We start from the raw sequence: 12,804 nt of genomic DNA, 5'->3' as shown, positions 1-12,804 counted from the left end.
CTGGCCCACGACCCAGGCATGTGCCCTGGCCGGCAGTCGAACTGGCGACCCTTCGGATCACAGGCTGGTGCATAATTCACTGAGCCGCACCAGGCAGGGCTAAAGAATGCCTTCCCTTTTGTTCCAAAAGCTTCCATTGTAACTAACTTGGATTCTTACTGCCCACCCAGCTGCTCTAGACCTTCCCCCACATCCTTGTAGGTGCCCCCGTGGGTCCCGTAGACACTGCAGAGCATGTGCCATGCCCGGCCACAGAGGTGCTCATCTGGTGCTGAGTGGCATAACCCTAGAGCTCGGCCTCCTGGGCCTAAATTAAAGCTCTGTCCCTCACCCATCTAGGGTGCTTAACCTCTTTGGATTTTAGTTTTTCTTGTCTGTAAAACAGGCACGCTTACAGGTTTGTTGAGCATTTTAATGAGTTGTTATATGTCAGCTGCTGGGAATAATTCCCGGCTCGTCGACAGCACTAGGCAGGTGTGAGGTGTCGTTATTATTAGAATTACTGTGATGAGTTACCTTCTGTCTCTCACGGCGGGGTTCATGGACATTTCTTCAAAATTTTAATGGTGTGAGTTGCAGTGAGAAAAGAGATTTAAATAACTTCTGTTTTAAGTGCATTTTTAAAAATTAAAGTGTAGTTGACAAACAATATTATATTACGTTCAGGTGTACAATATAGTGATTTGACATAATTTCCTTAAGAAGCTCTCTTGTAGAATCATTAGAACAGATTCTCTTTAGTGCCATTAAATTGGGTCAGAGCTCCCATCTTTGCCTGGACCATACTCAGGACAAAGCCTGTGTGCAGCCGGTGTGCTGCAAGGTCAGAGCCAGAGGTCTGACACGTAGGTTCTGTCCCTGGATTCTTTCCTGTGTGCGTCAGGGCCTGTGTTGCGGGTGGTGCCGTGAGGGGGCCCAGAGCGGCGATGTCGCCAAGCACGCAGAACAAGCTTTGATGACTCCTGTGCTTCCTTGCCAATAGCTTTGTTTAAAACATCTTGTTCCGCCGGCGGGGGTGCCCAGCTTGCCTGCACGTCGGACAGTTCCTTACAGGCCGTGGTGGGGAGGGGTGGTCAGAGCCCCCACCTCACTCTGGCAGCCCCAGCACACGCCCGGCAGGAGTACGGGGGTGGCCTGCAGCTGCCCTGCATGGGATGTGGTCTCCGTGTGTGGCACGTTGGCAATTCTGCTTTTTAATTGAAATGTGGCCCATCAGTCCTTCTCAGATTAGATACTCAAGTTCTGGAAATCGGAACGACGGATCGGCGTGCCGCACTGTGTTCCTCAGTGGGCTTTGCTCTCGAGAGGCCTTGCGTGGCTTCCCCTGTGGGGAAGGAGTGCGCACACTCGTTGTCAGGGGGGCCCCATGAGAGGTGGGCGACGGGCACATTCGTCGGTGGGAGAAGCAGGAAGTACCATTTTATCTTCCAGCTGTGATGAAACTGAGCTGAGCATCAGTCCCTGTAATTTACTGAAAGGGAAATTTTCATTTTGGAAAATGCGCCTTCGTATCATGTTTTGAGAAACTAACATCAGTTTGAACTGCATATTCACACCTGGAAAAACCAAAGGAGCTCCTTGGGATTCCCACAGATTGAACTGAGTCATGGCAGGTGGCCTGCATGGAAATTCTGTGGCAAGTGTCATCCAAGGGAGTCTGTCCCCTCCGCACCAGGAGGCCTGGGCTCCTGTGACATCTCTGTCCCCTGAGTTCCTTCGCCTCCTTCCTGGGATAAAGGCCGAGACCTCCAAGGGGAGACATTAGAGGTGACCGTAGACAATGGGCCCCAACTCTCACAGGGAACCCCTCTGCATCGGACACTCCCGGGAGCTGCGGCCCCGCAGGGTGACCAGTGCTGGGCAGGGAGAGTGCTGTCAGCTCGGGCACCGCTCTTCTGGAGAAGCAGCAGCCGGGCTCCTCTGTGTCCACTGAACGGCCTTCCCTGGCAGCTGGCTCCAGCTTCCCTCCCACCGAACTGACGCTCCGTTTGCTGGGTACCTGAGATGCAGAAGGGCCCCATCGCTGCAGAAAGCTCTGTTGGGCTGCTGCCGTTTGAGGAGCTTCTTGCTTTGATCACTAAATCTCCGAGATGCAGAAAAAGCATTTAACACGATTCAGCGCCCATTTATTAGAAAACTCCTCAGCAAACCAGGAATGGAGGGGACCGTCTTCAGTGTGACAAGGAGCGCCTAGAGGACACAGCTGGCCCTTTGACCACGAAAGCGCTGCAAACTTCTCCCCTCAGCCTGGGAACAAGGCAGGCGTGTCTATTTTCACCACCTCTGTTGATTATTGTACTGCAAATTGAGCAGCAAGCAGGAACAATCATTAAAAGTGTAACAATTGGAAAGAAAAAAGTAAAGCTGTCTTCTTTTTGCATAATGTGGTTATGTACCTACAAAACCCTCAGGGATCTATTTTTTAAAAGCAACACCCCCAGAAAAAAAAATAACAAAACTACTAGAAGGGTAGATCCAAAGCTAATATAGGAAATTCAATTGTACGTATGCAAATAATTGGAACATGAAAGTAAAAGTACAATATAATTTACCATATTATAAAAAAGTCATTAAATACCCCACAATAAATTTAATCAATGATAGATCAGACTTCTACCCTGAAAATTACAAAGCATTGCTGAGAGAAATTTTAAAGGAACTAAATAATTAACGTCAACTGTTGCCCAAGCGTGTATTTGCCTTAAACTAATCTCTAGTTTAATGCAATCCCAATCAAAATGCAAGCGTGCTTTGTGAAAAAAATTGACTAGCCTGTTTGAAAACTTACATAGAAATGCAGATGTCTAGAATCGCCCAAATACCTTTTCAAAAGAAGGATCTGTTTCAAGACCTCCCGTAAGGCAGTGTGGGGGTGGGGGTACGGAGCAGAGCGTGGGCCCTGCCACACGCACCTGCTGTTCTGAAGCCGCCGTGTTCTTGGAAAAGGAAGAAACACCGTAACTGGCCATCTTTTCACGCTCCCGATGCTACGGCGCGTCCCCCCACCCCCTGGCCCCCACCTCTTGTATTCAACAGTTACGCCGCATTGCACTGAAAGGACTTACCGTAACTTACTCAGCCTGTCGTCACACGGTGGACGCTGGCATGGCTTATGTGTTTCTGCTGCTGTAGACGTTGCTGCAATAAACATCCTTTAGTGTTTTATTTGTTTCTGTGGAGTAAGGGACAAGTGCGGTTGTTGGTGTGTAGGGATTTGACTATTGCTGATTGTGACACCCATGTCCAGTGTGTTGGCCAAAACATGTAAGTGCGTCCCCGATCCGCAGAGTTCCAGTGTCTCCGCATCTTGTCTGTCTGACCCCCTTATTTTCAGGCTGTTCTGTGTACCTCAGTATATTAGGCACACTGTTTACTTCTGTTACTTCAATTCACATGCTTTTATTTATTAATGTAGTTGGTTTTTTTTATGATTCTAGTCTTTTTCTGTGATATACCAGGGCATGGCCTCTTAGACTGTTTTTTGTGTGTTTGTTTTAATTAACCTTTTCATATACTCTGATGCTTTGAGCAAATGTACTACCATTTGAACTTTCTGATTATTTGAGTTGCAGAAAAATTGAAAAATTTTAATGCTTTATCTTTTATTTGTACCAGGGATTTATTTTTTTTTAAATGACTTATTAATTAAGCACTTAATCTAATTTATGGAGCTATGAATTAAAATCAAACTTTTGATAAGTACTTTATTTATACCAACTGACTATAATTACTTATGTAATGATATGGAAAGTTTAAAAATAATTGTGACCAATTTTCATATATTATAAACTAAACTTCCATTATCATGAAAAAAGGTTTTAAATGTTTACATGTTAGTGAGTTACTTGTTTGTAGATCATAATTTATGAAGATATGGACTCTAAGGGAAGTATAGTCATTATACTTTCACAAGTTACTGTAATATAGACAATCCTATTAGAAACTGTAAAAAGAAATTTATAAAACTTATAAAATTTATAAAACTCTCCATGTGATACCCATGTTATTCTCATATACTGTTCATAGTCGTCTTTATAAAGGTTTTTAGAAAACTCATTAAGAAATCAAGAAAAATCGGTAGTAAAATTTTAATTTCAAGTGTAAATAGCCCAGTTTTAGAAAATGAACTAGAGGTTGCTGAAATGGTTCCCAGTAACAAATACTGTTTCAGGCAATAATGCCTTTTAAAATTTTTGGTAAAATCTACATACCATAAAATTCAACATTTTGACCATTTTTAAGTGTACAGATCTGTGTACACTCTTAGCACTTAGTAGGTTCCGTGTTTGGGAACATTATCTAGTTCCAGACCATTTCAGTTTAATGTTTTTTTTTTTCCTGCCTGTCTTGGGCTATAAAGAAAATCCTTTGATTGTTTTATTTAACATTGGGGGAGCTAGTTTTCCTGTCCAAACGTGGGGGTCTTCATTTGTAAATTAGGGGTAATCCCCACTCCTTGCCTCCCAGCATTGCTGTGGGGCGTACATTGCATAATTAATACATTTACACGCTTAGAAAGACTTCTCAAACTTACCAAGGGCTGGGTCCGTGCTCAGATCCCACCCTTTTGAGGGTTGTTTTACGGGTCCCTTTTCATCCGTTTAGACGGCATTTCACAAGCGTGCGCCTGTGCTGATACGTGGGAACCACCCACTGGTGTCCCTCCGTCCCAGTGAAGAACGGGGGTGGTGTGCTTTTCGGAACTGAGCGGCTTTGTTTCCGTTGTGACCAGGAAGCTGACCAAAGTGCTGCGGAACTACGTGGACAGCGCGGAGAAGCCGGGCGTCAGCGAGCAGCTGTACAAGGCCATGAAGGGCCTGGAGTACATCTTCAAGTTCATCGTGCGTTCCCGCGTGCTCTTCAACCAGTAGGTGGCGCGCTGCGGGCCCTCGGGGGCCTCTCGGGAACCCCCTTCCTTCCTCTCCTCCCCTTTCCTGTCCCCTTCCTCTTGCCCATTTTCTTCCTCTTCCTCTCCTCCCCCCCCCCCCCTTGGTTGCTAGGAGGACCAGAGCAGTGACAGGCAGCTCTGCGGAGCTGGGGTTGCAAACAGAGAAGCCAGCCCAGGTCCCGAGTCAGAAGTGTGTTCGTGGGAGTTCCATTCTGTCTTCAGATGCAGTGCCCGGTGTGTCTAAGGGCCCGGAGTCCTTCTCCGTGTTCCTTTATATGGCAGATAGCACCAAAGGAACACACGAAACGAAGACAGACAAGCCACAATGGGGAAAAGCCGCCCCATGTTGAATGGCCTCGCTGGGGAAGACGCCGGGGCTTCCTTCCTCTCTCTCCTTCAGCCACTGATTTATTTCCAGAGACACGTCCGCACGCAGGGAGGTGCCAGGTTGGGGGGACACTCGGCTGCCTCAGCTTAAGGGGCGTTCATGTGCTCTCCGGATGAACTTGTGAATTGGGCTGGAACTTTGGGAAGTGAATTAGTGCATGTGTGACTTCGCTGTTTCGTACTTTTGTCTAGATATCTGTAGATGAAGAGGTGGCTAAATTAAGAGGCGTCCAGCTGGCCCACGGTAGTGAACCGTGAAGGGAGAGATGTAGAAAGCAGGGGGCCAGAGGGTCGGGGTGTGGCGTTGGCTCGGCCGCCTGTTTTTGTGGGCGGCCGTGGCTTTGGGTGACGCGCTGGGCCTGATGTTGGTGCGCGCCGGCTCTCTGAGGCTGGTGTTTCCGTGGTGAGTCCTCGGTACCAAGACAGCGCATGACCCAGGGTCCCTTGGAACAGAGAGCCCGCGCCACTGTTTACAAGCACAGCACTGTGGCAGCATTGCCGGACACTGGGGGACAGGGACCTGAGCCACCGTGGACCTCCGTCAGCACCTGCCTATTTTCTCTGCCGAAGGAAGCCTTCTCAGAAGGGCCCGGGGGAAAGGGGAGGTATTCCAAGTCCAATCTAGAGTGCACTGTGGTTCAGAGAAAGCCGGGGGACCATGTTGTTCGCTGGTGTGGGACTCTGAAGTCACACCCAGGGTGGCGCCACCCCGATTGGGGGATACAGCCCCTGTGTGACTGGTTGAAGGATTGACTGCATTTGTGCCGCCGGTGTCCTGGTGATGAAAACAATAATTGTGATGCTGCTTTTCTATGGCCGAAGGCTCGAGGGTGAGGGCCCTGGGCTCTGACCCTTGGCTGGAATGTCAAAGACACACTCTTTTATTCTGTTTCTGAAAGGCAGGAATGAAGTGTGATGTAGACCGAAGCCTCCGCCTTCCTTCAGGGTCAGAGCCACTGATGCTCCTCGCTCTCAGATGTGAAAGGTGGCCGAGTAAACTAGGTTTTGTTTTCCTGCATTTTATTTTCTTCAGTCGAATTAATTCTATTGAAATGAACCTGCCACCCTCGATCTTGCTTGTACATGTTTCCTTAGTAATTTTAAATCTCATTACACTAAACCAAAAGCTACACTCAGATGCGAGGATAACTTGAAAGACTGGACCGGGTGGGTGAGATGTGAGCAGTTTGGCCTTGTTTTATTTGAACAACATAATCTGGGACCATTTGTGATCAATATGACATTGGATCAGGGTTGGCTGATGCTCATCGCCTTCCTAGCGTCCCGTCTCATTCAGAGACTCTCAAGCTGAGGAGACGTGCATGGGCGGTGAGCGTGTCCTGCTGCTGTGATACACGCTGTGACCTTGTACAGAACAATGCTGCTTAGAAGACATGGGGCACCCAAGTGGGCCAGTAACAAAATGATTTCTGTCTCCTGAACTTCTTTCGATCTCAAAATACAAATGGCATGAGATCTTAGGATTATGGTCCATAAAAGTTCTTGAGTTTGTGTGGTGATCAGGAATATGGTTGGCTGCGTGCCACAAAAAAGCCTAGAACTTCTGCCAGATGAGGTTCCCCTCACTGCCTCCCTCCCTCCCTCCCTTCCTTCCTTCCCAGAGGAGGGGTCTGGAGCTCATGCCCTTGCCCTGTGGTGTCCCCATGTCCTTGGCTCCTTTTGTCTTTCTGCCCCACCATCCCGAAGGTTCTTCTATTCTCCTCGTGGCCCCGAGGTGGCGTCTGCCCCTCCTGGCGTCAGGGCTGCATTCCCAGCAGTGGAGGGGGCAAGGTGAAGGGCAAAGGGCTCTTTCAGTCTCTCTTCCTTTAAAGAGTGTCCTGCAGTCACTACAGTCATGTGCCTTTCTGCCACTGTGCAGAAGTATGTCACATGAGCACCCGAGCTCTAAAGGACTTGGGAAAGGACTTTTAGATGGGCTCTGGGTGCTTTCCACAGAATCGGGGTTCTAAGTAAAATGGTGAGTTAGTGCAGGAGTAAATAGATATTGGATAGACAGCTGGCGTTTCCTCCCACGTACTTCTGACCCAGGGCTTCTGTTGCCTGACAGCTTCGATCGCCCCTAATGCTGTTGGGGTACTAACTCGTCCTTCATTGGGCTGCTTAGAGTTTCCCTTCCCCATCAGCTTGGGGGTCAGCCCCAGAGAGTCCTGGCACCAGGCGTCTCTGGCTTTACATCATTGGGGCCCCGAGCGACCCATGGATGTGTTCCTATCCCACTGGGTCGTGCAGAACCGGAGCGAGACACCAGCCGACACTTGTCTGGGCCCCAGGAGGCCTCTTGTGCTGGGATCGCCTCTGTTCTGGTGCCTGGCAGCAGGCTGCTGACCCTGACCGTGGCCCCAGTGCCAGCCTCTGTCCTGGAGGAGCCCTGGCGGGAGCCAGGCCTAATCCCAAACTGACACTGTCACCCCCTCCTGGAGGACAAGAAGCAGCCCTTGTCCAAGGCAGCGAGGCTTCCTCAGTCCTGCAGTGTCCCTGTTGGGCTCCTGACCTCATCTGACCAGATGCTGTAGGGACCCCGGGGGTGGTGACTGACAAGACCCCTCCCTCCCTCTCTCCTTCATTCCTTCTTTCCTTGTAAGCACTTAATGAGCTTTGGAGCCCTGACCGTATCCCAGATTGTAATCGTTCACTGACCTCATTATTTTTTCTCTATGTGTTTCCTAAACGTGCTCTTTGGCTGCCTTCGGTGCCTCCTGAGTGCAGGGAGGGACCTCACTTCCTTTGGCCACACTGCAAATAGGATGCGCTTCTTCCATTTGACTCTGCAGTCTGAATCTGCTGAGAGGAGGCATTAGTGTCTCAGGGACTCAGTGGCAGGGGAACACCATGGCCTTATTAAAAGTCATGGACGATAGGGCCCATGACCTTAGGCATGTCCTGGTGTCCTTGGCTCCCCTGCCCCACCGTTCAGGGGAGCGTCATCTGGGCCAGCAAAGACGTTTGTCTTAGGGGAAACGAGACTGAGACTCCTAAAGAAAAAGCCGTCCTCTGCCCCACACAGATGTCTGCCCTGTTTCGTCCCTGGCAGCCTTCAGCGGCCCTGGCGTGGTGTCTTCAGAGGTGGGGGAAGGAAGCGGCCAAGGCTCTCCCTGTCAGGGCTGCAGCACGTTTAATACCTCGAGGGGAAAAACAGCTGTGCTCACAGCTGGAATTGACAAGTGTGATTATCCTTTTGCAGTTGGAATAAACTTGGGAGGTCTTTTTTTCCTCCTTCTTTCAAAACGGTCTGCTGTGTTTTTATGTGATGGAGTAGCTTCGTGCAGTTCCAGGGTGATTGACAGTAGTAATTATTCTTCCGGAGAACAAAGAGGTGAGACTTGGTCGGTGAAGATCTTGAAGCCTAGCATTGTTACCCTACCCTCTCTCTCACTACACGCATCCATCCCCGTTGTTCTGTTCAGAAAGGTCGTTTTGTTTTGAAATGAGAAACAACAGTTTTAAAGCTCTGGCGCAGAGATGCTCACTTCCAGGGGAGCCCCAGAAAGATTCCCGACAGCCAGGAGCACGTCTGGCGGTTTGTGTTGGCCGGTGTCTGCTGTGTGGGCGGGTCACATTAACTAGAAAGCCCGAAAGCCGATGCCTCTGAGCAGGCCTTCAGAATCAAATTACCGAAGCTGGGTATCCCTGAGTTCCTTTCTGTCTCTCTGCACATTGGGAAGTGTTCGCGCGTCCTGTGGGATTCGCTTCGTGCATAATCAGTTATTGATCCTGAATAAGTTGTTGCAGACGTGCCATTTTGCTGTTATTTCCAGGGTTACAGAAGTGAGATGTAGGCTCTAGATAAAGATCTTGTCATTCCTTATTCATGAATACTCACAGCGTTAAGTTGAGGGGGCAGACGGGCCGCGTGCTAAGGCTTCACAGCCTGGGTACCAGGGTGCCTGGCGCCGCTCCGGGTCCCCTGTGAGCAGAGGTGCGCGAGTCCGTCATTTTAATTACTTGGTACGTCACCGAAACCAACCCCGATTGGAAAACGCTTCACAAAACAGAAACATGGGGTTGCAGTTCCCCATTTTAGACAGAATCTGTTGCTTCACAGTGAAGTTTAAATATAAGATTCTCCCCAGGGTAATTAATTATCATTTAGTTTACAGACTTTGCCATTGTATTTAAGTTTTCAGGTATGGTATACTTTTAATTAGGCAGAAAACTAGTCTGTGTTAATAAAGCATCTGAGTTGCAACATTTAAAAATGCAAATGCATTGCTTCTAAGTAACAAAGCAACTTGAAGTAACTGCTAATAAATAATTCATAGATGAAACTTATTTACAATCAGCAACATATATTTGCATACATGCACCCCATGCACAACCCTCTCATTCTCCTATCAGCCCCAGTTTGACAGTATCATTTTTCTCAAATAATTTTGAGTTTATGACATCACTTTCAAGTGGATATGAGATCATGTTAAGTTTAGGCTATTACGTGTCTTTGTGACTCAGTTATGTGACATTACAGGCTTAAAAAAAACAGTCAGGAAATACACCAAAATATGAGTGATGAAATTTCTGTGGGGTAGAATTCAAGCTGAATTTCTCCATCCTTCCTTCCTCTTCCCCTTCCTCTCTTTTCACCTCCTTCTCTCCCTTTCCAGACGTTTCTGTGTTTTTCAGACATATAAAATGTGTTTTGTTGCAATGAGAAAACAATACATACATAGTGGCATTAAAGATCAGCTTCTCCGAGGCAGTGGCCTGTCCCCATAGCCGGGGTGGCCCACAGCAGTGGGGTTTCCAAGTTTGCCACCCCCACCCCCCGAGTCCCCATGTCTCAGAGATATTCAGAGCATTCACTCGCATCCTGACCTGCTACCCAGGCGGCACCCCCGCAGGCTGTGGACGCAGGAGCCGAACGTGGTGGCGCCGCGGCCGCCCGCAGACGCTGTGTTCCTCCTCCGCAGGCTCTACGAGAACAAGGGCGAGGCCGACTTCAGGGAGTCCCTCCTGCAGCTGTTCCGGTCCATCAGCACCATGATGAGCAGCGTGTCGGACCAGACCGTCCGGGTGAAGGTAGGCCTTCGTCTGCTGCCCGGCCGTGCTCCAGGCCAACTGTTAGCTGCAGGGCTCCCGTGCCGGTGGGGGGAGAGTGGGCTGCGCATCCCGCGGGGCCTGCACGTCCGTGGTGCCTGCACATCCCGCGGGGCCCAGGACTGGCTTTGCGGGGAACCTGGCCCTGCCCGCGGTGGCCTGGCCTTTTCCTCCTGCAGGGCTCTGGCACCCTAGCGTTGCTGTGCCTTTGCCCCGCGGCCAGCACAGGCCCTGCATTCACCCTCTGTCCACGTGGGGAAGCCGACGGGAACAGTGCGGTCAGGGGTCTCAGTATCCGAGCATCCGCGGGGGCTGGGGCTGGCAGTGCCCCCGGCGTTGGTCAGAGCTCAGGCCAGGCCCCCAACACGCTGTCTTGTCCTCGTCCTTTATTGCGCCTCGCACCTGCGCTGGCCAGCGAGGGGTCTGCAGCTCCAGAGTTCCTACGGCTCCCGCCCTGTTGCCCTGGGGAAGAAAGATGCCTTCATTGCCCGGGGGCTGAGTGTTCTTCAGGACCTCCTGGGATGGCGGTGCCAGGGGGCCCTCGGAGCAGCGCTGGGACCTACACGCTCTCAGGCGTCCCTGTCCCCGTGCTTGCTGCGGGCTGACTCCCTGCCGAAGGAGCGTGCGGCTCGCAGGTTGCTGCTCATGCTCCTTCCTTCAAAGTAGAAGCGTCTGCCACGTGATCACCTGGCAGCTGCCCCCCCCTCACCCCCAGGCTTCTTGCTGCAGCCGCCTCTGCCCCCCTTCCCCTTTCGGTATCTTTTAAGGCACCATTTCAGAAAACGTCCTGTGGCTGTTGTCTCAAAACTGGTGTGGGAAAGTGCTTCCCCAGCTTTAAAGCTCACCGCGGTCTGGACCAGAGATGCCCAGGGTGTCCCGTGGTTGCTGCGACAGCGAACGGGTGGAACCAAACGTGATTGAAGTCAGGACTCTCTTTCCCCTCTGAGCTGGTGCAGCTGTCTGGCAGAGCTCTTGCTTTTTCCGTATAATTTCCCGATCTCTGTCTGGATTTATTGTAAAGATTGGTGATTTATGGACAAAGCTTTGTTGGACAAAGCATATTAGAGCTTTTGGTGATCTCTTCTGGCAACTTGCCGTTGCCCAAAGCTGCATGGTTGTTCCAAGGTGCTCAGTCCCTTTACTCCGAAACCCTGCAGCGTTGTAGGCAGACGGACAGGGGCCGTGTAAGGAGAGACCGAAGTCTCTGGAAGTTCTGAGCCCAGAGTAGTGTTCGATTTCTCAACACACTCTCACGTGGTGAAGTCTGAGTCGGCTCGGCTTGGGGCTGCCTGCTTCCCCTCACGTCAGGGCATCCTGTGGGCGGTTCCTTGTGAGACAGGAGGGACCCCCCATGACGTCAGTGGCTCAGCGTCACCCGCACGCCTGCAGCACAGGGGTCTGGGGGTTACTCACGACGCTGCCTCCCCGCTGCTCTTCCACAGCCGGTGTGTGTTCTCCCAGCGTCCGAGGGGAGGGCTCCCACTGTGGGCCCCGGGCTTTTGTGGTGTTTTATGCCTTTGAGTTTTGCTCTGTTGAAATGGACATGCACCTGCGAATCATCTTACTTAGAATCGGAACAGACTGGTGTTTCTTAGGCGTGAAGCGTTGTTTCCCAGAGGGTAGCCCTTGTGGCCTGTTTTGATTTTTCGAGATGATCCGTGTGCCCTCGTTTGAGACCCAGAAGTCAGCAGGCCCTCCTACCTTCTTGGCTTTATTTGGGGTGACCCTTGAGGGTGGCAGGGGGAGGGTTGGGAGGGGCTGCTATGCCCCAGAGAGCCAGCCCTGCAGTCAGTCACCTTCTCCATGCTGAACCCACTGCTCCTGCCCGCCCTGCAGGTTGGAGGCTGCCACTGCATCTCATGCCTGAACGAGGGGTGGGGCAGGAGGGGCTTCAGCAAAGAATTCACTTCAGCATGAACGTGGCATCAGACTAAGGGTTTTCAGCGTGGCTGCCTTCCAGGTGCCTTGGTAACAGCATTTTACCAGTCGTTTAATGTTAGTAAGCAAACACACCCATGGGAGGGTGTGCAGGACCTTTGTGTTAAGCGGTAGGGCTGCTGGGATGGAGCAGAGCGATGAGTTAAGCCTTGGTTGGCAGGTTCAGAGTCACACTCTTCCGTTAGGCTCCCCGGGGAGTGTTGCTAAGCACCAGCAGTCCTGGGATGCTCAGGCACCAGCCCACATTTGCTGCCCGCAGCCGTAGACAAGCCTGGGCCGGATGCTTTGGGGTTGTGAGGACATAAACATCCCCCCTTGTGGAACTTCCCACCTAAGTGGACAGAGTCTGTGTTCACTCTTAAAGCAATTACAGACTTAGACTGGAGTCCATGCAAACTGGGTGTGTCCAAAGGGGCACAAAGGAGTTAGGTGGGGCTGGTCCTGAAGGCTTCTTGGGGCCGAGGTCTTGGGGACGGCCCCGCTATTGGCAGCAGGTGGTTGTTTCTGGACAACTTACCTCTTGCGAAGTTAGATTTGGG

At 50.8% G+C, this 12,804-nt stretch overlaps 1 protein-coding gene across 1 annotated transcript in view; it reads left to right on the top strand.

Moving 5' to 3' along the window:
- Positions 1 to 12,804, top strand: part of DOCK1 (dedicator of cytokinesis 1) — a 385,242-nt gene that overhangs the window by 89,269 nt on the left and 283,169 nt on the right. Inside the window, exons 22-23 of the mRNA XM_090278686.1 lie at positions 4,733 to 4,867; positions 10,201 to 10,309. Coding sequence (XP_090134812.1) covers positions 4,733 to 4,867; positions 10,201 to 10,309 — 244 coding nt within the window. The remainder of the gene's footprint in view (positions 1 to 4,732; positions 4,868 to 10,200; positions 10,310 to 12,804) is intronic.

The sequence above is a fragment of the Furipterus horrens genome, unplaced genomic scaffold (genome assembly GCF_987537825.1).
Source record: "Furipterus horrens unplaced genomic scaffold, mFurHor1.1.pri manual_scaffold_5, whole genome shotgun sequence".
Taxonomy (NCBI): Eukaryota; Metazoa; Chordata; class Mammalia; order Chiroptera; family Furipteridae; genus Furipterus; species Furipterus horrens.
Note: the sequence above shows the minus strand (reverse complement) of the source record. Positions and strands in the feature narration are given on the sequence as shown.